This window comes from Pungitius pungitius, chromosome 19 (genome assembly GCF_949316345.1).
Source record: "Pungitius pungitius chromosome 19, fPunPun2.1, whole genome shotgun sequence".
Lineage (NCBI taxonomy): Eukaryota > Metazoa > Chordata > Actinopteri > Perciformes > Gasterosteidae > Pungitius > Pungitius pungitius.
In genome coordinates, this window is record NC_084918.1 from 11,786,682 (window position 1) to 11,812,584 (window position 25,903).

The following is a 25,903-nucleotide window of genomic DNA, read 5'->3' on the forward strand; positions in this document are numbered from 1 at the left end:
AATGTGTCAAACCTTATTGATAATAGAGCCATTAGCTCTGTGAGGAGGATGTGTTTTCCCATGGTGGCTAAAGTACATTTGTTACAATAAAAAGCAACATTATCAAACTCCACCTTGAAATCAATGATTTAGACAGCCCACCTTTTTTTTCGCAGGGTGATGCCTCCCTCCCTCTCTCCCTCCGCCAGGCCCCCGGCCCCGGAACTGGCGTGAACCATGCCGGGTATGTTCGCAGGCTGGGGCCGTGTGCTAGGAAACACGAGCAGTGTGATATATTCAGAGTCCCGGGCGGCGCGGATAAATCAGAGGAGGAGACGGTGGTGCGTGTGGTTTGAGCTCAGGATCTCAGGACAGGAACATGTGAGCAGGGAATGGGCGACTGGAATCAGGATTATTGTTCTACACGGCAGAGAGACGCATGAGGGGCCGCGGACAGGTAACTGACCGACACACACTGACACACTCAGGGATGGTTTTTTTACGAATGGACCGATAGGCTCAACTTTCAAATGGTACTCAGGTTATAAAGGTTTGGAGTCAAGGATGTGGAGAAAGATCCGCCACTTTATAAAACTTTGAATGAGCAGTAGCCTGCTGTGTTAAACCTGCGTTTTATTCTGATACACGTGTCCATGTATTTGCGCTTTAATATAAAATCTGATAGAATTTTTGAACCCGCTGGCATCACGATTTGTGTGTGTGTATTTCATCACTACAAGATCCGACTAAACAGTTGGCAACAGGGTGCTGATGACACTGCCTCACTGCGCGACCGTCCTCGTGACAAATCCAATATTCAACCTCCCGCAGAGCCATTCCAAACTGAAAGTGAAGATAAAAACAAAATGTCACATTGTGGAACGTGTGGAGTTTGTTTGTTTGGCATTTAATGAGGGACAGCACCAACAAAAATAAACCATTTGGTTTTTTTGTAGAGTGCGACCGCAGCGCAGAGGAGGCACAACAGAAATATACGGGATGCTTGAACTGGAAATTTTTTATTTTTAAAAAAAAATCTTGTTTTTACAACCTGAACCACAGAGTCTGTGGCCGACATATAAGTTTAAAATCAAGCAAATAAATGAGTGGAATTGTGTCACATATATCAAAAAGTTTGAATCTGAGCTGAAAAAATAATATTTAGGTCTTGGGATGAGGGTTTATTCCACAATGTATTGCCATAGCGCTCGAGTACAATCAAAACGCATTCACCAATAATAGTCATGATGGACCCGCTGTGTGCACCGATAATCATTCGACATTTTATATTTAACTCCTTTACTCGATCTGTTAACGAACTGAGCCCTGGAGATGTTAGGCTTGATAGGAATTGGAATTGCTGATGCGAATGTTTACAAAGAGAGACCTTAATGACGCATCACAACAGCGCTGTTACGCACGCTCCCGCTCAGCTCGAGACCGTCTGCAAGCGGGTCCGTTCAGTGCATGTGCAGGCAGAACCCAGTAAAGGGGAAATAATCACACTGCGGGGAAGCTGTTGATTCATGTTTGTATGCATACATATATAATGTACATATATATTAATACTCCATTCATATCCACACTTATTCCACAGGAGAGACACGTGGACGCTGTGACAAATCAGAGGAGAAACTATTTTTTATTTATTTTTACATTTTTCACTTTCTAATCGGGGGGAATATTTGGCCAAAGATGAACACCATCGTGTTTAACAAACTGAGCAGCCAAGTCCTGTTTGAGGAGAAGGCGAAAGAGGTGGAGATGAGCAGCAGAAATTATCTAGAAGTCATCGATGGGCAACATCCAGATCTCCTCTCCGGCAACCAGACCATCAGAGACAACCAGGCCATGAGGCACAGGAGGAGCGGGTATGTGCACGGAGTCTTCTGTTGCGTTTAACGCATGTGTGGCTTTAATTAACACGTGGATAAACTGGACTCTGGGGTTACCGATGAGGAATATCTTCACACAGCACACGAATCCAGACAATGAGGCGTTTCTTATCGAAACTCTGGTGTTATCTCTCCACCTTGTGCGCAAAATGAAGACATGATAAGCAATATCAAGCTCAGATAGGACTTCCATGGTCAAATTATTCCATAATTACATTGGTGATATGAACGAGCGCATTGACTTATATTACATAGCTAATAATTATATTTTGGATTGATAAAATTGTTTTTGCAGATATGCGTGAATTGCGCTTTTACGCACACACTCCAGACATTTACGGTTGAATTAAATACCCACAATGAACGTATTTTATATCTAAACCTTGACACATCTCAATGCTTAAATTCAGATTTGGTGCAGTCTGAATGTTGCATTATTCTTTAATGCATTAGGCTTTAATGAAACCAGATCTGATGGATCGTGGAATTAATATTCACCGTTTCTAAATCTGGTCCTCATTTATGTGTTGATGTTCACAGCTAATCTTGGAATTAATATCTGCCGTGTTCAGTAGCGTGTCTTAGAGACGTCTCCACCTGTTTCCAATATATACATTTTCCCTTCAACTTTATGTGTGGCCTAGTCAATCACACAAGGGTTGAGTGTGTTTTTGAATACACATTTTATTTTGTGTTCACTTTATGTCTGGGAGGACGTCTAAAACACAGCCAGTTTATTATTTGTTATGTGTTATTTGCGAGAGAGAGATAGATAGCTTTGACCTTCAGAACCCTCTTCAAGGAGTTATATTCAACAACAAAGAACATTATGAATTGGTTGACTCGTGTGTGTTGTTGACTCCAGGGAAACATCAGTGCTGATGAACAACATTTAACGATTAAAGCGAGGGTGTGCGTGTGTTTAAACCAAAGTTCAGGACATGGAGTAAAATGTCCTTTCGGATGTTCATACCGATCTAGATTACAAGCAAAATATTTGTAGAACATGAGGCAGACTTGAGGTTACACTGAAATATGTCACATTGGGAGAAGCGGAGCACAGCACCATACTGACATCTACAGGTTCACAGAACCTGGAGCTATAAGGTGAGACCCAATCACAGCCCTGCAGACGGCCATGAATAGATGATAATATTCCTTTAGCAACTCACGGTGAAGTATCCGTAATAAGGCATTTAATCTGTTCATGATATTTTGTGGGGTATTTTTTTATCGTGTGTAATGTCACGGCAGTATTCCAAGAGCGGGCACCGCGTTTCACATTTGGGTCTTTGGCGAATATTTATTTCTAATTTCCCATTATAGCATCTTGTGGACATGTGTTATAGCACTTTTATGTGTGGTAAGAAGTAAAGTTTTTTTTAATTAGTCCGTTGTGGCTTTGCTGTGACCGGGCTTCATTGTTCTTGATCCGCTTCTCCGGGTGTGAAATGTTAATGCCAGAAATGTGCGTATGTGTTTTCTGTTTGGGCCACTGCAACGCTCTGGTTTGTGGGAGATGCAATGAAAAATAAACAGCAAGTTGCCCTCTCTCTCTCTCTCTCCCTCCCTCTCTCTCTCTCTCTCTCTCTCTCTCTCTCTCTCTCTCTCTCTCATTCCAAAGTCTCTGAGCTTAATTGCAGTGTTTGGGATGAGGAAATTGCACGCTCCATTGAGTGTTCACTTCATGTGTCATAACTAACCCTTCAACCAGACATGTCGGTGCATTCAGCAGTACACTTGCAGCTGCACAATATTGTGTGGTTCACTGTGACAAACAATACAATCCTGTCCAAATCACTTTAATTTGTTACCAACACTTTATCCTGATATAATGAATAACAGGATGTTACTGATAAATGCAGGATGGGGTCATTTCAAATAACTTAAAACAAAGATCACGTCCTGCATTTATGGGTGGATTTTACATTTGAATTGGTAATAATAACAAAAAGAATAAATGTGGATAGAACAGATAAAAAACTCCATGTTTAGATGAAAAAAGATCCCCCAAATGTGTCCCATGATTCTTATCCAGAAGGACTATGTATGGTTAATGTATACATCTATATTAGCTTTTGCCTGGAACCTGGCTGACATTATTACCAATTCCTCTACAGTGGTCGTCCCAGCGGCGGTAAAGTACGACACAAGCGTCAGGCCCTGCAGGACATGGCGCGGCCGCTCAAGCAGTGGCTCTACAAGCACCGAGACAACCCCTACCCGACCAAGACGGAGAAAATCCTGCTGGCCCTCGGCTCGCAAATGACCCTGGTCCAGGTTAGTCTGCTTTGGTTTGTATCACTTCAGGTGATGAATGAAGAGAAAAAAGGGAGATCTTTTTCAGCGATCATGCAGGCATGATCAGCGAGGGGAAAAGTAAAATATAATGTCTGTGTAAAAAGTGGATTTTGACTTACATTTGCAATTAGGAGCATGTGAGTAGAACTTGTTTTTACATCTTGAGCTGTTTATGTTTCAGCTCTCGAGCAGTGGTGGTTAATGTTATTTCTACTTACTCTCAAATTGGCAATTCTGTACGTTCTTTTTTTACTCTCAAATGTGACAAAGTTACTGTAAATCAAATTTGGCATTGCATACAGTAAGCCAGGCGTTCTCAACCTCTTTGACTTATGAGCCCTCTACGTTGGCCAAAAAGTGATTTTATTTCATTGTATTGTCAAATGTAGAGCCATAAACAGGTAAATCCATTCAGAATTTCATGAGAAAATACTGAAAAATAAATAATCCTCATATTTATCCTCGGGCCTCCTGTTACCGCTAGCGTGGGTGTCGTTAAAAATACATGTTACTTATATGCCAATGCACCCTCTATTGATAATACGAGAGCACAGTGGACAATGTGGCTTCAGCGACTAACAAAACTGACCACTGAGAAGAAACCCGGAGGTGGATGTAAGTGTGTTTTGTGTCTGGTGGTCCCAGCTGTGTGTGTACAGTATCATCTGGCTGACAAGGTCACTGATTTAAGTCTGCGGCGGCTTTTTCGGGCTGCCGGCCATGACGTTTAATCTGGTAGTCATTTGGGAGCCTGATGGAGGTGTTTGTTTTGGTGAGAGCGAGCAGAGTGCAGAGGAATGCTTTGTATCGGACACTGGGATGCTGTGCCTGCGAACACACACACTTTTTCACAACCCCGCACACACACGCGCACACACGGTCAAGCTGACGCTCAAATACCAGCAGCAGTGTCAAAGGTCAGTGAATGAGGGTTATGACAGGCAGGTAAATAATTATCCCCACATTTTACTGCATGAGGGGGGTCACTCTTCTGTGGGCACGTTGGTCAGATTATTTTACTTTTTAGGCTGTATTTTGTGCTTCTTTGATTTTATGATGACTCTTAAATGATTACAAATGATTGAATAGGAAAATAATAGTTAGTGGCAGCCCAATGTGGCATTATTCTCTCTGCTTATGAAGCCTAAAAACAACCCATTTCTTCCACTGTGTTGTCCAAACAAACCACCGCCGCCAGTAATGTACAACGAGTCCCTTCCTGCGCAATTTTTCCAGGAAACACCCACCTGGCACCAGGTGTTTGAAGCGACTAAATCTGTCATGTTTGAGCAAAACAGCCCATTTTCCCCCCATCTCAGCGACGTAAATTGTTTGTCCTCATGCGCCAGTGCCTTCCCTCCATCACTGTTGAAATCCCTCGGCGTGCCTGCATGCCGTCTCCCTCTACGGTACACACAGTACAGACCTGCCACGGGTGAAAGGGCTGGTTTGGCGGCCATGTCCTCCCCCCTTTTTTTGTATCTCCATGGGTGCCATCCTTTCCGTCTCCTCTCACCACATTGAAAGCCATCCTTCCTCCCGTTCCTCATTAGCGGGGCCGTGCCTCGTCTCCTCTCTCTCTCTCTCCCTCGGGCCGAGTCCCATTACTATATGCCGCCTTCCCTCTGGAGTGCGACAGCACTGGGCCCGAGACAAAAAGGATGTGGGACGGTCTAAGTTAACGAGAAACGCGATACTGGAAGAGGGGATCAGAAATATAAGTATTCTAGCATAAGGCCCCAGTCCCAGCCCCTTCATAAGCTGCTTGAAGTCTATTGAGCATGAAAAGTTATTCTAGTATAACATCTAATGGTCTCTTTTCCCAGTGAAAAGAAGAGCGACGGCTCAAGTGTCTCTTTTATTGAATCTTGAATCTGGAAGACAGAAAATGTATTATTGGAAGTCTGTGCTTGTCCAGAATAAGCACTGGGGGAGGTACAAGTCGGTCGGAACATTAGTGAATGAAACGTTGTCGGCCCCCCAGTGCTTGCTGGGTGTTAAATGTGTCTACATGGCGTTGATACAGAAAAGATACATGCTGGGGTGTCTCTCTGGAGCATCTGGGATGTTTCTTAAAGCTGTTCCAAGGAGCCGCTCTGCAACCTGACTCTGCTTCTGTCTTTTGCCTCGACCTCTCACCGGTTTCCCATAGGGAGACTGATGGCAAGCAGAGAGCAGACGTTTACTTTGGACTTGGAGGTGTGTGCAGTCCAAACAATAACACATGTTTCTATTTGCTTCTTTTTCCCCCTTTCTCTTAGGTGTCCAACTGGTTTGCCAATGCCAGGAGGCGACTGAAGAACACGGTGAGGCAGCCGGACCTGAGCTGGGCGCTCAGGATCAAGCTCTACAACAAGTATGTCCAGGGCAACGCAGAGAGGCTGAGCGTCAGCAGCGAGGACAGCTGCTCAGACGGTACGGCTCGACTGCCCCTCCAAGTTCCATTCCACCCTGACACAGCAGAGTTCACAAACCGCCCATATCACGGCCTGACTAGTGTAGAGGTTCACTGACTAAGAGCACTTGTTTTGAAGGAATACAGGAGTCAAAGAGGGTGACATAAAACGCCCTCTTGGTCCTTTGGGATAATACATGCAAGCGGCCTCTCGTTCCCGTCAAATAGGTTTCCTTCTCACAAACAAGTTCTTTTGCTTCATAGTCGTTAAATCCAACAATGGATATAGTACAAAAAATACATTAAAACCTCATTAATTTCCTTATTCATTTATTATTTGGCGCTAATTCTTCAGTTTGTTTCAATTGCTCCAGATGAAAGCAAAAGCTAAATTAATGACCTATACATCTGAATCTGAACCATTTCATTTGTTCTATCGGAAGGATTTAACATATGTGCTCGTTTGATAAGCAGGGTGGAAAACCACTTAATTTACTGAATGTTCTGGGTGTGTACGAAAACGCAGAGTTTGTGATGCAACCAGGAGATGCCGATGGGCCGCGACACGCTGTCATTAGGACACCCCGCTGAGCCAACCTCCCAGCCTACAATTGAAAATGAGTAGCTCTCTGTTAGCTGTGTTTTTATAGCCACTGTTTTTTTCTATTCACTGACAGCACTGCAAACATGGTCTGGGAACAAAACAAAAAAAGATGAAAGAATTAAAATGTACATACTCCCGCAGCGAGAATGAACAGAAAGGAAGAGCGCTGTGGTGTCAGCAATCTCTAATTAAATTTGTTTGGCTGAGCGTGTGGTTGAAAGAGGAATGTGTGAACGGTGTTTGCATTGTGTCCGCCACCGGCCACTCTACCACCAGAGGCTGTGTATATCTCCCCAACTCTTCTCCCTTTCACATTATGGTTATGAAGCGGTCCAGAGCACGCTCCCAACTTCTGACCCAAGCAATAAAAAGCCTTCCTTTATGTATTTAAGCCAATAATTTTTGTTCCACAAGACTGTTTATGGGGCCCAGAACCTGACCCCACTGACTCGGAATGCATTCCTGAAACGGCCCACCTTGTTTTGCAGTCACAGTAGCAGGCCCAAGTGAGCAAAATGATGTTGTATTCATTTGACCTCTTTTAATAGTTGAAAAGGAAGTTTTATTCAAAAAGGTGGTGGACCCAGAGCTAAAAGGACACTATTATGGGATAATAACAATTGGGTTTATTATTGCTCGGGTGGTTTGTCACAGGGGTGCTGAACTAATCGCTGAATCGCTGAACCAGGAATGAGAAAGAGTATGCTACCACCATGTGTTTCTGATATGTGGCATTATTTTAATTTGGCCTAGAATGAAACAAAAGTCCCACTTGCCCAAATTACAAAATTACAGTCTTGGCAGGGACAGATACTCAAGTGAACTTTTCCCTGATTCCACCCCCTTGCCAAAGGATATCTGTTTTTTTAGTTCAGTGTTTTATCCCCCTACCCGACTTTCTTTCATCAGGTAGAGACCTTTGCTCTATTCAATCTCTCTGGCGGCTGAGCACCCTGGAAATTATTTATTTCTGCAGCGGGATAAAGGGGCAATGTGGTTTTGATGGAGAGGAAGTAGGCTACGTTATGGTTTGGTAATGCGTCTTAAGTCTCCGCTGGGCTTTCTGCTCTTGAGGCGATGCCAGCAGGAGGGCAGAAGCGCCAGGTGGAAATCTCCCTGCCCTGGTCTTTAGATTCAAGATTAGCTAAAAAATAACCAGACTGTAAGTCTGTGGGGAGCAACATGAAGAAGGTCGTTCAATTTAAACCGGAGACGCATTAGCTGAAGTATATATGTGTGTGACTGCTTTCAGCAACTGATCAAAATAAGTAGGATTTCTTTGTTTCTTAAAGATATTTAGAGTATATAGAGGTGCTGGTTATGAATACAAGGAGGCTCAATGGGCATGAATGCATTAGATAACTAACAAATTCCAGAAATCACTGTGCAATAATGAACGTTTTAAAACATGCAACCCTTGAATTATGCAAGACAAATACCCGAAAAGATTTGCTTCGTCAAATGTATTCCTGCATTGGAACTAATATTTTTTTTCTTCCAATTTCCCTGCATGATGGTACAGATGGGGACAACCCTCAGAGGTCACAGAACGGACCCGAGGAGCTCCACAAGCCGATGTACCAGAGCGTGATCAAGAAGGAGGGCTCCTCCATGGTGGGCATGGGCATGGCCATGGGTATGAGCATGGGCATGGGAGGCGGGCTGCGCTCGGCCGCCTCGCTGGCCGAGGACTACGTGTCTCCGCCCAAGTACAAGAGCAGCCTGCTGCACCGCTACCTGAACGACTCGCTGCGCCACGTCATGGTGGCCAACGCCGTCATGGACGCCCGCAAGAGGAACCACTCCGGCTCCTTCAGCTCCAACGAATACGACGACGAACTGCTCTCGCCGTCCTCCTCCGAGGCTGAGGCGAACTTTGTTTATCGGGCTGGTAAGGAGCCACATTTCTCACATTCCTTCCCTTTGAGAGTTTAACTCGTATACACACACACACACACACACACACACAACCACAACCACACACCATCCCTCGCTTGTGTTCTTTTTTCTTCCCCATCCTATCTGCACATTTTGTTTTAATTCTTGCAGCTGGTCTATTATTTGCAACTGTCCGCCGTTCTATATTTTACACTGGTGTCTTCCAGCTCCCTATCTTGCATATGGTGTTTGGTGTTGCTGCATGACTCAAGAAATGGATATGCAGTAAAGCAGGTCCCAGGCCATTAAAAACTCACATTCACAAATACACAGCTGAGGAGCTCATGCCCTCCCACTTCAACAGTCTTACACAAGAGCACTGGCTGCCTCTCACTCAATCCAGCCGAGCAGAGGAAGAATTCCCCCTAGACGGTTCCTCTGACCGGGCTCGAAGTGGGCCAGACACAACAAGGCCATGTGGAACACGCTCACTTTCAGACTACTGTTTGGCATGCCTTTGATTCTACATTGAGGTCCTGCTCAGAAAGCGTGTGGGCAAGGCAAAGGAGCGGCGTGTTTGTGTATCGGCAGGCTTCACGGGTGTGTGATCCGTAAAAAATAAAAAAGGCATACGTTTCTTTTTTTTGACAAATTGACCTTTAATAGAAAGTACGGACAAAAGGTTGTGCAAAACAATGAGGAGTCTCGTTCTTGCTCGCTTTGTCCTGTTTAGTAGAAAGGAAAACACATTTCAGAAGAAGAGTGTTTACATACATACGGTTTTGGTATTGGCTAAACAACTTTACCCCTCTTGCCTTTTCTTGTTTTTTTTTCTTGGTTGTTATTCTGCAGTTGATTTTAAACTCAAACTTTTAAATGAATGATAACCAGCTAAAGGTAAAAAGAAAAAGAAATGCCCCAATGTGAAACGACGTGCCGACGTTGCGAACCAATTAAATTCTCAATCAGTAAACTTTCAAAACGCCTTGGCTCGCAGCTCGTCTTGGCTGGGGGGGGGGGGTTCTGGTTTTGAAGTTGTAGGTGATGTGACGGAAGACTGGGCCCTAAGAGCAGAATTTATTGTGTTCCATTCAAAGCTCCTCTTGAAGACAAATGTGTTTTATATTATTTGAGCGAGAAAGAATGAATGAGTGTGTGTGTGTGTGTGTGCGTGCTGTGTGATCAAAAATGCATTAACGGCTGTGACGGTTACAATCCTCCTGATTGAAGAACTGAAACCCTGTGACCTAAACCAACATCAGGCTTTTTCACATCCAAGCACCTGCTTGGACTCACAGATGGAGAAAGGAAGAAAGAGATGGATAGGCCAAGTGAGACTTGTAACTCCCTCTCTACCAGATTTTAATAAGATAAATCTCCAAAAAGGGATTAATTCACCTGGCTGGCCTGCTGTTTTCAATAGAGAGTAACTATTTTATCTCTATGGTTAATATAATTTCTTGGCGCTGACGTCTCCCTCTGGGATTTCTTGGACTCTGGCACTTTTACTGTAGTGTTACTCTGTTACATGCAAGAGAGGCTTTTGAGTCCACATGGAAAGTTCTCCGAGGTGGTGTTGAGTCATGGGATCGAAACACCTGCTGGGGCCCACCGATCCGATCACCTGATTCAACGCTACAAAGAAAAGTTGAGAAAATTACATTTTAATTCCACATCTGATCTCGCCGACACAGACTGAGCAAATAGAAGAGGGAGGCAGAGAGGAATCTCGGGTTTGCATCATTCCCTCGTTAGCTTTTTTTTCTTTCTCTTATGGCTCCAAATTCTATATATTTTTGTAATGAACGCATTCCTCTTTTCCATAATAAAACATAAATAAAAATAACAAAACAAAAACGTTTATTTGAGATTTGAAAGTGTGAAGAAAAAATGTATTGATCAGATTTAAGCGACGTGTATGTTCTCCTCACATTTGACGATAAAATATCTCAGATTTTCAGGCAGTAGGGAGGAAAATCATTTCAAAGGAGCACTCTTGGCACATTCTTTTGACAAATCCCGGCCCTCTAAAACGGTGGGATTGGCCAAAGCCAAAGTGGCGTGCCTTGCAACCATCATCCCATTGGCTAAAAGTTCATTAATGGCCCGGTTGGCTGTTGTGGCCCAAAGCCTGAGCCCACAATGTTATCTGTGACTACAGAGGGCAGTCAGACGTGGCAGGAGATGGAGAGTGTGGAAAACTACTACTTCTGCTGGCTTAAAAGAACTCTCTCTCAAACACACACACACACACAGTCATGTACCATTATCCGGCCTCATACAATCACATGCACATCCAGTACAAACACCACACATGCACACACACCTACAGTCCCCAGCCTGTGGGGAATTTCATTGAACACAAAAAGCAGTAGAATTCCATCACACATGCCAGGGGGGTCATGCCAAATCACCCTTTAATGGGATATTAAATTACAGGAATCTGACTCAATGTTTTCCTTCTTGCTCCTTTCCAGATTTCGCCCCCCGCCGATATATATAGATCATTATGCATCAAATAACTCCCACCATGTCTGCGGACGGAGATGAGGGATCATGTTCTGAAGTTTTACACTATGTTGACACCGGTCCATTTTCTCAGGGTTTCTGCTCAATGGTCTCCTGTTACTGCTGACTACGGTAGCCTGAGTGAAATATACTTGCCAATTCTTCTACTTATGTGGAAGAGCATGGATAGCTCAAAACAAGGCAGGCGCCACCTGCAAGATTCCAACTGTTACATAGCTGTCCACCTCTACGGCAATGTTAGTGTCTCTGCAAGGTAAATAGTATTGTCGACAAGAAAAATAGGGGATATATTTCGGAATCAGTATTTAATAAGATGAAAACAGAAGTTTTTGATGAAATCTTCAGGGCCTTTGCAGAATTAGGTCACAGTGAGCGCCAGACATTTATTGAATCCTTGAGTGTTCGATGGCACTGGAGGATCTCTGGAGTCGTCGGGTAAATGAAAAAAAATAAAAAATCGTAACGTAAAACGATAGAAAGAAGAATGTTTGGGTTTCTTGGGTTGAAACACAGAAGGATGTGATGATTGTTCGCGATAAAAGATTCCTCTGTATTCATATTTTTAATGATCTACTGGAGGGCGGGGGGCTTACTGCAGCTTACGGAGCAGCGGCAAAAGACAATGCCCGGCGCTCAGTGACAATGAGCCACTCCCCAGCAGTGATGGATGAGGACTCTCATCTAAGGAATCTAACGAGGTGGATGGATTGGCTGCAATTTGCTTCTTTCCACAGTTTCACCAGTGGAAAGGAGAAAGCGAAGACAGAGGGAGGGTGTGGGGGTGAGGGGGATGTTGTTCCATGACTGCAGCTTTTGCCAAGACTCACTGAGTTCAGGTTGGGCTTGAGGAATCAGTGTGGAGATGAGAGGAGAGAAAGGGAGGCGCTTGTTCCACCCAGATCTGGAGTTGAGTTTCTGTTGGAAGGAGGCCGTGAGTTAGAGACAGGGCGTCCATGGTTGGAGGGAAGTCTACCTTGAAAACCAGGACTTACTTTGTTAAAGAACAGGATGGGATTTGTGTGTTCTTCACATATTTTTTATATTTAGTCTCGCGCTAAGCCACTGAGGGGTGTGTCCGTCTACATTGTTTTTGATAAAAATGTTCCCCTTAGTTATCAGCTTTGGGAGGGTGTGGATGTATGGACGGACGGACGGACAATGGGGATTGTGGACGCTTGGACATTTTTCACACTTTCCTTCCACTGGTGCACGTATAAAAGAACATTTGGGCCTTTATTACCCCCAACAAAAGGTGTATGTTTCAATGACAATTTTTTTTTTTAGGGCACATTTGTTTTTTTGAGAATACAGGTTTTAGATTTGCAGCCAAATTTTCTAGTTTAATAAGAAAATTCTCAGTTTGCTAAATACAAAATTGACTTTTGCAGTATGTGAAATTTGCTCTTATTCGATTTGTTTTTGTTTCGGTAATAAAGACACAAAAATACCTTCATAGCCCGTGTCTGTGTTTGGCCATCCGTGCGTAAATCTGCAGCTTAGGGTTAGCTTCATCAATGGAAAGGTGGATAAAAACTTTGAGACAGGAGAATAGAGGACAGGATATTGGCTTCCGACCACTAAACAGATGCTGGATGCGAGGTGAAAGCAGAGAGGACAGCACAAGGACTGAGACGGTGTTCATTCTGTCCGTCGTCCCTGTGGAGAAATGTTAACAGACAAACATCAGAGCAAACGCTGTTTTTATGCAACTCCCCAACATAGGAATAATGAGTCTTCTCGCCCTGATCGTTTTTTAAATCATCAGCAAGCGAAGGCTCTGAGGGACACACACATACTCACACACAAAATCGGCTCATCACATTCAGAGCACACAGCTGCCTGCCCAGGCAGGGTAAATCCAGCTGAACCACCCCGGTCTGTATAAAACACAAATTGTTTCCACTAGAACAATAGACTGCCATTGTGTTCCCACGGGACAGAGGAGAGCAGAGAGGTTTAATGAGAGAGCAGAGGTGTGACACAGCCAGGACACATACACACAGACAGAAATCCCCTGTGATTGTAAGAGGGCAATTCAGCCCCACCACTGTGAAGAATTACAACATAATGATGCTGTGAGTGCAGAACAAACATATCATTTGGCCTCCAGTTCCCGAGGGAAAAAAAGAGGATATTTTTGGGCACATGAAAACACTTAAAAATCAGAATAATGTTTACTCCTTGTTTTTTTCCCTCCCCCACTAATGTGTGTGTGTGTGTGTTTTATTCACCGCAGACAACAAACATCTTTCTCAGGAAGCTACTGGTGCAGTGGCTTCAACGTTGTGAAATAGCTAGCCCACTTTTTGTCCCTTTTGTACCTGCTGTGGTAAAAGGGCTCCTCTGTTTGTCAGCCCCATTGCCATGCAGTCAGTATTTGAAGTACAAGCCTCTCTTATACTTACATGCTATCACGGTGTACTTCTCATCTTTTGTGATTGTCGCGCCAAATCCCCAATCCTGATTCCTCTGGATGAGGCGGTTTTGTTCTTTTTTATTTGTCCACAACACCCCAGCAGTCTGCAAGCACACACACACACGTAGGAAAAGACACTCACACACACACACAAACTCGTAATGACAACGTATTTACTTCTTCGTCGAGACGCTCTTCTCTTTTTGGCGGATTTAACGGGGGCCCTGATTACACTCTGTTTACTGGCACTCGTAAACACAATGACATCCTGGCAGCTTTTAAACATCTGAAACACTGTTATTATTTCTACATCCAGGGAGAAGACACAAAGTGTAATCCTCATTGCTGGATCTCTCGGTTATCTGCCCCTAACCACACACACACACACACTCACACACACACGTGTCATCTGCCGGCCAGACGTGGAAAAAAAAACAAGAAAGAAAAAGAAATGCAGTGGACGGGAGAGTCCTTTTTTGGGCAGCGGCTCAGTATCGGTCTGGCTCTGTCACCGTTTGTATGTTCTGTTTAGTAGTGTGAGAGCTAATTATTCAATATTTTTTAAGTGATGCAAGTGTTGTCGGGGCAAGGGAGAAGGCTGCGTATGATGTCTTTGGCCTACGCAGTGGAATTGACAGTTTGGTTCTTTGGAGCGTACAGACAGAGGAGGAGGAGGGGAGAGGAATATGGGTAATATGAAAGTCGGGTGTTGGCATAGCGCAAGGCGGTGGAGTGCCAAGGCATCGCTAACTTAATTTATAGACTGTCCTTGACATTAACAAAAGCACAGATCATTAAAGAAATACATAAAAAAGAAGGTCTTGAAGCCTAAAAGCAGTAAGCGATCGTTCCGCATCGCACCTCACACTGACGACTGTGGCTTGGTTTGGTGTCAATACAAAGATACCAATGATAGCGCACGTCGCCATGAGGCTGTAACCAAAAAACGCTCAGTTCAAAGTAAGCAGCGCTTTTCAGTAACATGTCAGTTATTTGGTGATTTGAATGTCCCTCGTGACATGGCCCTTTGCTGGAGGTAAAGTGTTTGCTCCAGGATGGAAAAGGCAGTACTGACAGGGCTAACAGTAAAGAAATATCGTGACTAAGACCTCAACCTCGATTGTCTGCCAAGAGAACCAAAGGAGCCAGGGATCTGTTGTCATGATCACCTGTTCTGTGGTTGTAATGGTCAGTGGTGAGCTACTCTGGTTTGCATCAGGTGCTTCAAAGGGAAAGGGCTTCGCTCATTTCCGTGCTTCAACAATTGAGTTTGGATTAACTGTGTGTGCGAGTGTGTGTGTGTGTGTGTGTGTGTTTCCAACTTCTCCTCATTGTGGTCGGGGTAAATGCATTTCACCTCCTGCCCAGCAGCAGAAACATTTTATTCCACTTTCTAATCAGCCTCCTTTTATCCACTCATTTTTTAGTTAGATCTAATTGCTGCAGTAATTGCTATTACATCATGTAGTGTTCCTTTAAGGAAGTAGTGTCCAGATTCTTTTTTGAGAAATCCTTTTGAGTTGCCAGTCGTAAAGTGACTCTCCGCCTGTTTACTCTCCTCCTGCAGGTCTTTTCCTTTCTAGCTGCTTTTCATTTATGATGTCATTTATTGACATTTACAAACTGTAGCCCTCTGGATTTTATCAATGACATCAAATTTTTGGATGACTCATTAGAAAGTGTAGTGACATTATGCTCCTAGAATGATTTATAATATTTTAGAATTATGAATGGACTATAGGTGATCCACAAGGCAAAAGAGATAAAGAGTAAACCATCCCTAACCAGGCTGCAATCCCTACTTCATGAAGAGGTACCAACTACTTATCTTCTTTACTTCTTAGCTTTGTTCTTTCAACCCTCAGCAGGTGAGGTCGGCACAGTCGTCTTCATGTCTGGATGTCCATTTTTGTGTTGGGATAATTTTTGTAAAATCAATTTTTGACAGCAATGTATTTAACCAATGCTTTTATTGTAAGCAGCTTACAGAATAGAAGGAAATCAGATATTTTTTTGGGAGGGGTGTATGATAATTTGCTTTCAGAATGACAAGAGGATCGGTGCCAGTTCCAGATTACAAAGGTATCAATCTTCTTATTTAGCCCTCACAAACAAACACATTTTTAACAAACTATGCCTTTAAAATTCTATTCTTCTTCCAGACCAGCTCTATTTTTAAACATTTATTCGGTTGTTTTCTAGTCATGGGAACATTGTGAAGCCACTAAACACTTATTTTTGGCAACATGGGGTTTTTGGTGACCTAAGAATTGACACTTATTCTAGGTCACTCTGGATTAGACCGACAACTGAGACATGAATGTCATATAAAATGTTTGAGTGTGCGTGTTTATTTTTTTGCCTTATTCTGCTCAGCCCTCGGTTTGTGCAACAAGGCCGGCCTTGTTTATTGCTGTATGTTGCTAACAACAGCACCAGATGGTAATGATGATAGTCAACCACTTTCCTCAGTCCACAGAACAGGTGTAACCTGATTCGCTGTAGTCTTTTATTACCTGATTGTTTTCTCTAATTTTCAACCAAGATTTGTTAAAACTAGTCTTGTTTTCTTAATTTTCTTTTTCTTTTCCTTTTCTTTTTGCTCTGTTATTGCTCTCCTCCCATTATCCTGCGGTAATGTTAAGTGAGCTAGTATTTTTGGACTCCCAGCGAGACGCCAGAAACCATCAAACTTCTTACTTTTCCCCCTTGGCGGTGTACGGAACCCCACCGTCAATGGAGCCCAAAGGCAACAGCACAGAAGTCTACATGCTCAATAGTAAAGCAAAAAAAACAAGGAAAAAACATAGATAAAATAATAAAAAGTCCTGTGTGATTTAATGCAGATTTTTTTGGAGTCTTCGGAACGGCTTTTCTTTTTAGAATTCTGAGTTTCAGTCTGAGAGCTTTGGAGCCCTGGGGTCCCAAAGACTTTCTTCATCTGGACCCTTCTCACACATACTCGAAACACTCAAAGCTGTTGACGGAAAGATGACAAAATTGCATTAAGATGCTGTATCCCTCAAACCCCAGGGACTTTCACCTTTTCGTGGAATGTCGCTGCCATCGACCTTGCTGCTGTCTCAAGCGTATCCACGGGCCGAGCACCGTAAAATTACACACTAAGCTGATATGTTTTATGGGAGTAAAATACATAGAAAAACTGTTTAAATGGCTTGTTGTTATTGTGGACAGAGGGGCATTATGTTACTCAGGGTCAATCTGCTTCTAGATGGAGATAGAGTGCAGAGAAGATGTCTTTAAGTCTCAATTTAGTCACAATTTAAGCCAAAGCAGAACTGCTCAATATATAAGACTAAAAAATACAAAAGCTTAGCAGATTAAAGCCATGAATAACACCAAGGGCTTTAAAAACAGCATTGAAAGTTTGGAAGATGTTCTTATTCTTGACATAGCACAGAGCCAGTCCTTATTAAAACATGGAGGGGAAACAAATTGCATTTGTTTTGCATGAGAATGGTCTGTTTCTGAGTACCTGGCTGGTCGGGGTAATACAGAGGAATTGCTGCAGCAAGGTGGAGGAAAATGAGGGACCAAAAAAATCAATAAAGGAAAAGGTTCTCGCTGATAAAGAAAAAGTTTCAATTCAATTCAATTCATTTTATTTTGTATAGCCCAAAATCGCAAATTACAAATTTGCCTCAGAGGGCTTTACAGTCTGTACACATGCAACATCCTCTGTCCCGAAACCCTCACATCGGCACAGGAAAAACTCCCCAAAATATGAAAAAAACCCTTCAATGGGGAAAAAAGGGAAGAAACCTTAGGGAGAACGTCAGAGGAGGGATCCCTCTCCCGGGATGGACAGACTGCAATGGATGTCATGTGTACAGAATCAACAATGTAAAAGATGTACAATACATTCAATTTCTCTAACTGAAATGATACAAGTAATTGCAAGTAGCAGAAGAGGTGTACGGCAGGACCACTGCAGGGACAACCTCCATCAGATCGAACCACCATCCACAGAGGCTTCTGTGGGGAGGGAGAGCAGAAAGATGTTGGTTTTTGATGACAGTAATATGAATCATATTTAAAGTAATGATGATGGCAGCAGCAGGTGTCAGCAGAGCCATGAGCCAGGAGTCAGAACCGGGGTCCGCACGAAACTATGATCCACGGAGACCTGCTAGGCGAGAAAGCACAAAAAACTCCCGGAAAGAAGCTTAATTAGTGATGTACATTAATAAAGCATGGATGATTGTGGGAGGAGAGAGTGAGAGTGAGAGAGGGGCTCGGTGTGTCCTAAGAAGTCCCCCGGCAGTCTAAGCCTAGAGCAGCTTAACTAAGGGCTGGTCCAGGCTAACCTGAGCCAGCCCTAACTATAAGCAATATCAAAGAGGAACGTTTTAAGCTTTATCTTAAATGAACTGACCGAGTCTGCCCCCCGGACTGAAAGTGGAAGCTGGTTCCACAAAAGAGGAGCTTGATAACTGAAGGCTCTGGCCCCCATCCTACTTTTTAAAACTCTAGGAACCACAAGTAGCCCAGCATCTATGGAGCGTAGATGCCTTGTAGGACAATACGGTGTAACAAGCTCTTTAAGATAAGACGGTGCCTCACCAGCAAGTGCCTTGTAGGTGAGGAGAAGTACCTTAAATTCTATTCTTGATTTAACAGGAAGCCAGTGCAGAGAAGTTAATACAGGAGTTATATGATCCCATTTCTTAGTTCTTGTTAATACACGTGCTGCAGCATTCTGAATCAGTTGGAGAGGTTTAAGCGATTTACAAGAGCAGCTTGATAACAAAGAATTACAGTAATCCAGTCTAGAAGTAACAAATGCATGAACTAGTTTTTCTGCATCACTTTGAGACAGGAAGTTCCTGATTTTTGATATATTCCGTAGATGAAAAAAGGCAGTCCTTGAAGTCTTCTTTATATGAGAGTTGAAGGACATATCCTGGTCGAAGAGAACTCCAAGATTTCTGACGGTGCTGTTGGATACCAGAGCAATTCCATCCATAGAGACTGTATCACGTGACAGCTGACTTCGAAGGCGCTCTGGGCCTATCATGATAACTTCCGTTTTTTCCGAGTTTAACATCAGGAAGTTGCAGGTCATCCAGGTTTTGATGTCTCCAAGACAGTCCTGAAGTCTAACAAGTTGGTTGGTGTCTTCTGGCTTGATCGATAGATACAGTTGAGTATCGTCTGCATAACAATGGAAGTTTATGCGGTGTTTTCTGATAACGTCGCCCAAAGGAAGCATGTACAGGGTAAATAGAATCGGTCCAAGCACAGAACCTTGTGGGACTCCGTGACCAACATTCGTGGTCCTCGATGATTCACCGTTCACAAACACAAACTGGGATCGATCCGATAAATAAGATTTAAACCAGCTGAGTGCAGTTCCTTTGATGCCAATCAAGTGTTCCAGTCTCTGCAGCAGGATACAGTGATCGATGGTGTCAAATGCAGCACTGAGGTCCAGCAATACAAGAAAAGATACAAGTCCTTGGTCCGATGCAAGTAGAAGATCATTTGTAATTTTCACCAGTGCCGTTTCTGTGCTGTGATGCATTCGAAATCCTGACTGGAAATCCTCGAACAAAGCATTGTTTTGTAGAAAGTCACATAATTGATTCGCGACAGATTTCTCCAGGATCTTAGCGAGGAAGGGAAGATTAGAGATGGGTCTGTAGTTAGCCAACACCTCTGGAGCTAGGGTAGGTTTCTTCAGAAGAGGTTTAATTACAGCTACCTTGAAGGACTGTGGTACATGTCCTGTCAACAAAGACAGATTCATAATATCCAGTAGGGATGTGCTAATTAACGGAAAAACTTCCTTAAGCAGCTTAGTTGGAATCGGATCCAGGAGACAAGTGGAAGAGTTGGATTTCAAAATTGTAGAAGTCAGTTGATCAAGGTTGATGGAAGAGAAACCATCCAAGTAGGTATCAGGGCCCACGGCTGCGTCCAAGGATCCTACATCCGCGGACGGGTTGGCTCCGGTTGGGGGTAGTAGACCATCAATTTTCTCTTTGATAGTCAGAATCTTATTATTGAAGAAGTTCATAAAGTCGTTACTACTGAGGTCCACAGGAATACACGGCTCGACAGCGCTGTGACTCTCTGTCAGTCTGGCTACAGTGCTGAAGAGAAACCTGGAGTTGTTTTTATTTTTCTCGATTAATGATGAGTAATAAGATGCTCTTGCGTTACGGAGAGCCTTCTTATATGTTTTAACGCTGTCTTGCCAAGTTAGCCTAGATCCTGAGTGATGAAAAGTGAGTGATAAAGTAAGTGATAAAGAAAGATAACGGTGGAAGGAAGGAAAGGTCAGTGGGAACTTGTAGCCAGACGAGAATGTTAGGGTTTGCTTGGAACGCTTTGACGCACTAAAACCTGAGGTCTCATTCCATCGTGTGTACTTTCAGGATCATCATGTCCTCATATCTCTCTCACACATGCAGTCATTCCTCCTTTCTCCTGCATAGGGATCATCAACTGAAGAAAATTGCTGAGTGAAACCTATCTCTCTCTGTGGAATACACCTATTACCCAAGCAAACTGGAAAAATACAGGACATTTCGTAATCAGGCCCATATTAGCCCGGAGCCTTGCAAACCAAGTGCTTTCAGTGCAGGTCAAGCTACTTGGGAAGATTTCTGGAAAAAACGGTTGGAACAGAGCAAGGCGTTGGGACTAATTAGGCGCTTATGGCAGCTCACGAAGGCCCGAACACTGGATCTAGGTCTTTGGAAAGTCTATGAACGGCTTTGGTGAGGTCAGGGGTGACAAAGCAGAGCCCTAAAATCTCTGGTTTGCTTACTCCTTCTCCGCAGGAGTTTGGGAGTTTTGGAACTCTGCGTCTGTCTGCAACAACGCTAAATCTCTTTTTCCAGTCTGACAATCATGGGGAAAGAAATTCCAGTGGAAATAAAGGGGTGCAGATTTGCGTGAGCTGGAGGGAACGGTCGGTAAAGCACATTAATGTTGTGGTAACGGAGCAAAGGGGGGCTCGTTAGAACAGTAGCTCAGGTTAAGACCTTCACTTTACTTGGCATTTTAGCGTGGAGGGAGTCAGGGAGGGTGAAGCAAGTAAAATTTAAGACAACCTCTTTGGTACCTTTGGACTAATTGAAATTTGAAGACAATTTGCCTCTGATTGAATGATCTAAAATCTTCTATACCTGGTTGCTTGTAGGGCCTGAGCTGTTTGTTTAGTTTATTTAAAGTTAGCGCCTGGAGGCTGCACAGCAAGGAAATCCAGATGCTCTTTTAATGCCTCATGAAACGCCAGGTCTCTGTCATCGTACTCACTGCCGGGCAAACGAACCAAGAGCTGGAAGCGAGACAGAAGACAGGTTCGGCGCAAACACACGCGCAAATTAACCCACGCACACAGACCGACACATTGACCGGGTGTTTCTCTCCGCCGCATACTGAAGTAAACACACTGGTTGCCCTGAAGAGAAGTTTGGTTTCAGTGTTTAATGACTCTGCTATTCCCCACTAATGTTTCACATATGAGATAGAGAGCAAAAGAAAGAAAGAGAGCAGACATCCATCTTCCGCTCACAGACTCACTTTTCATTCCCATTCAAATATTTTACCCTCAGTCATTTTCGATCTGATTTCCTCAGACAACTCAATTACGTTGGCCGGGGCCCATTTGTTTTTATACATAGATTAGGGAATGGAGTATATGAGTCATAAGAAACATCTTTCAACTCAATCCTATTAGTCACCTTGTTTCTCGACGGCTTCTTACAAAATGTCCTTTTTGTCCAACCTCTTTGTCAAGAGAGAAAACAGAGCAACACATGTTTGCACTGAACTGCACACATTTACAGTACAGACCTCACACAGAACCATGCACACAGAATGTGTACACATTCTCAGCCTGTATGTTCAGCTTTAGTTCGATGAATCATTGATCCCAGAGAACTTCAAAACCAACCTTTTCTCTTCTTGAACTTTCAGAAACCACAGACCATGGATCAAGTAAATATGACAAGTGAGTGGACTTTCTGTTACCTTGCAGCCCAGATACAATCCTTTCTCCCTCATTACCAGCTGAACCTGACCTCTAACTCCCCGCTCTCTGTTTTGTTCTTTCCTGCATGTTCGCGCGTTGCTCTGATCCTTAGTGGCAGCGGCGGCGGTGGAGCTGTGCAAAAGGAGCGAGTGAAGGGCAAAGACGAGACGTACTGGAGAGAGATCAACGCCGCCATGGCCTTGACCAACTTGGCGCAGGGGAAGGACAGCGCCTCCGGGACCACCAGCTGCATCATCCAGAAGTCCTCCCATATAGCAGAGATCAAGACTGTTAAAGTGCCTCTGATGCAGAAATATTAGCCCCGACGTCATCCTCCCATCTCTCTATGCAAACCAGCAGACATTCCTGTTTCAGCCTACTCGCCGGAGTCCACATAAACTCCCAAAGAATTGAAAAGAGAACTGTTTGTTTAGGGAGGGGGCTGTTTGAGGCGAGGAAGTGTGGAACAAAAAGAGAAACCATTGTTTTTGGTTGTAATTGGTGCCTAAAGTAGTGCAAAGGAGGCCATAATTTTCTTTGCCGGGTTGAAAGACAAATATCGAGGAGTTTTTCTGAAGTATTTCCTTTTGAAATGTTAACTTATTTTTGATGAGTCAGATTTCTTTTTTATTTCCCTTTTTTATGCTACGAAAATGTATGTTTTGCCAAAAGTGCCTTTGTTGTTTAGGCAAATAACTGGCCCGCTGTGGTCAATGCAAAGTACAGATCGTGAGGTGCCTCTTTGGAATATTTTACAAGGTTTAGAGTCACAGCCGTGATTCAGGGAGCGTTTTTCTGAATGGAAACTCTCCATACACAGCAGCCTAGTGCCTTAAGGACTGAATGAGCTCACCATCTGAGGCATTAAACTCAAATAGCACTCACACATACACGCACAGAAACTCTCTTAAAGAAATACCCGGCAGTAAATCCCTGAAGAAGTTGTGCTTATTTTGACTGGAGTATTCGTTTTGACTGTACCAAACACTGTTTAGTCTCAGTCAGCCTCTCAACAATAACCGTCGGATACATAGATACGTTGCCCTAACGAGAGCAGCAGATCCATTGTCCACATCTCGACCTTGGACTTCATTATCCAGCAAAGGATTTCGTTCTTATCTGGGCTGCTTAAGTGCTCAAATGAAGTCACATCCCCCCCCACTCCAGTAGTGGCACGGATGTACATGGACCAACTGGCACGCTTTAAGGCTCAGTACAGTATTTGTTCTGACACACGAATGCCATGACCTAAAAGGGATGTTTTTGCTCTCCATTATCAGTGTTTTCTGTTGACTGTGTTGCTTTTTCACATGTTTGTGCTCAAAACAAGATAGTCCTAAGTGAAGAAAAAAGGAAAAGGAAAAGGAAAAAAAAATTCACCACCAGCCCCCCCAGCCTTTTGATCGTCAGCCCTTTCAGCTGTTTAGCATTACATTCAAATTGCTGTTTACAAAAAGCCTGAGGACAGACTTAAAAGTTTGACTTTCTCCCCCCTCGCTTTCCTTTTTTTGTTTGTCTTCAAAAATACATTCAGTATTATCTTTTTGTCGGCCAAGCAAGTGTTCAAAGTATTTGTTATTGTCAGTCTGTACATGTGTGGTCGTTTTGTTTTTGATGAAGACGTCGTACTTGGTTTCACTTAACCGTAAAAGCTTCTTTTGTCACCAAATGGAAAGAATCTCTTCTCTGGTAAGGACTTATGTACGGTGCATATCTTGTAAACGTGGGGGACGGTGCCAACTTAAAAAACGGGGGGAATTTAGTTGGGAGAACCTAAAGTTGGCTCTCTATGCTGACTTTTTAATTGTATGTATATCTTTAAGGTACTGTTTATGTGTGTCAAAATGTACACTCCATAAATTGTGCAGTTCTTTTTTTTTTGACAACCCATACTGTGTTTATGGTAAAGGACTTTGAGAAGGAGTAAAGCTGCGCAAAGTGACTTTGACTTTTTCTAATGTCTTGAATGTGCAAACTGTTAAAAAAAGAAAAATAAGCTGCACTTGGTACACAGTTCTTGGTTTTCACAAAACAGACAACCTCCATTGAGAGGTTTTATATAAAGGTGATGAGAAGTAAAAGCAATGAAGGAGAAGCCTATATTATTCCTGTTAGCGTGCCTATGGAGGAGTAATGAAATCAATCGCACTGGCCAATCCCCAGGCACTATTTGCTGATGCAGCGGGGGTTCTAGGCTCCCACATGTGTTTTTTATACACCTGATCCAGGCAGGGTAGCTGCGGGGTAGTGCCGGGCTCGCACCTTGTGTTTCTAATCGCACCCCTGGACCTGTGGACCACTCGCGACTCTCACACCTCACACGATACCCGCTCCCTGGGAAGAGAAAGTACGAGAGAAGGAAGCTTCAGTGGCAACAGAGCATTTTTTGTTTTTCCTACCTACACTCTCTCCTCAGCAACGACCCCAACTCTATCAAAGGAGGTTTCCAGGGCCAGGACTTTGTTGAGCCCAATTTCACAACCATACAGAAAATTGAAAAATATCGGTATGTATTAAAGCCTATAAATTATTATTGCACACTTTGTAAAAACAAAGTTGTGACCATAGTTTGTTTTTTTATTGTTAAGTTATATGAATTGAGAATTTTCCTTTTTGCTTGTTATGATAGAGACTGGATTTTCAATCCAATGACCAAATATCTCCTTGTATTGTCCAAGTTGCTCTCATACAAATTTCTTTTTTAAAAATGTTGTTACTTGATCAAAGCAAATAATGAATGAATAAACCTCTGAATGAAATGCAAAGCATCTTGTGTTTGCTCATTTGTTAATGGTCATTTTTGGGAGGTAAATACAACATATCACCACCTTTTGAATAACTATCCTGTTTTAAAAAAATGGCAATTTGATACATCCCCTAGATTAGACATTAGGTAATGTGATCGGTATTTTCTAACTCTGGCTCTTCAGCTGCTAAATATTTCACTATGTTCACCAGCTAACTGCTGACTCTCTAAAGTTAGGTGTCAGCTTGCAATGATTTTTATTTAGTCTGCTCTGAAAACAACTGCAAAAGAGGTTGATGTGAGCAATGAGACACAACCAGGTCGTAGATCAAAACAATTAGTGTAAGATACTAAAACACTTTGCAGAGCCATGAAGAACTGCCAATTTCGAGACAATCCATCTCTACAAAACATTCCTTTCCCATTACATTTAGTTATATATTTTAATCTTAATATATAAAAATCAATAGTCCAGCCATGAAGGCCGATTGACATTTCTCCTAATCCGTTGCTAAAGAGCCTCACATGATACGCGGGGTATAATTTTGTCTATCATTTGCAGAGAGGAAAATAACAAATAAGACAAAATAAGAATTTTAGTTAACTTTCTTGATGTCACCGGGCTAAAGTCTTAACTCTAAACATAGGCCATCTCTGATCGCAATGTAGGAGATGTTTGTTTGTGAGACACAATGCGGGGTGATTCTTCTGATCTAAACAAACTAATCACAACAAACCATTGGAGGAGCTCAATGTACACAGCGGGGATCTGCATCAACCACATGCCACACACAAGTAGTTTTGGCCCCAGCGTTGGTCATTGCCTGTGTATTTTTGCTACCTTACGAAGGATGTTTGGTGCTCCACTTTATTTGTTTGCTCAAATCTAAATCTGCTGTTCAGGAATTTAATGGGGCAGCAGCACCAGCAGGAAGAGACAAATGTCTTTAAATAAAGATTTCATCAAGTTTGGGTTCTCTATTTTGTAATGTGGATAGCTAAAAAGCTCTGTACATATTTGAACCCCAAGGGTATTGTGGATCCCTATAATAACATCAACGGACAACCGATTCTTTGTGTCTGGGTCTGAAGGCATCTCAAAAAGGCCAAGGGAAGCCTGAATTTACATCTCATACTTCCTAGGTGTGTTCTTTC

General features: G+C 43.1%; 1 protein-coding gene across 1 annotated transcript; it reads left to right on the plus strand.

Moving 5' to 3' along the window:
• mkxa (mohawk homeobox a) lies at positions 1-24,755 on the plus strand. The gene is made up of 7 exons (XM_037456519.2): positions 1-436; positions 1,577-1,850; positions 3,995-4,154; positions 6,437-6,590; positions 8,697-9,065; positions 21,948-21,981; positions 22,115-24,755. The coding sequence occupies exons 1-7, from the start codon at positions 217-219 to the stop codon at positions 22,320-22,322; spliced, it is 1,419 nt and encodes a 472-aa protein (XP_037312416.1). The 5' UTR covers positions 1-216; the 3' UTR covers positions 22,323-24,755.
• Positions 24,756-25,903: the final 1,148 nt, after the last annotated feature.

What these genes read in the sequence shown, in the direction of transcription:
- mkxa (XM_037456519.2), top strand. Translation starts at nt 217, where the DNA reads ATGCCGGGTATGTTCGCAGGCTGGGGCCGTGTGCTAGGAAACACGAGC. An exon ending in CGCAAATGACCCTGGTCCAG is followed by an intron (nt 4,155 to 6,436) that starts GTTAGTCTGCTT and finishes CCTTTCTCTTAG; the next exon opens with GTGTCCAACTGGTTTGCCAA. An exon ending in GAACTTTGTTTATCGGGCTG is followed by an intron (nt 9,066 to 21,947) that starts GTAAGGAGCCAC and finishes TTGAACTTTCAG; the next exon opens with AAACCACAGACCATGGATCA.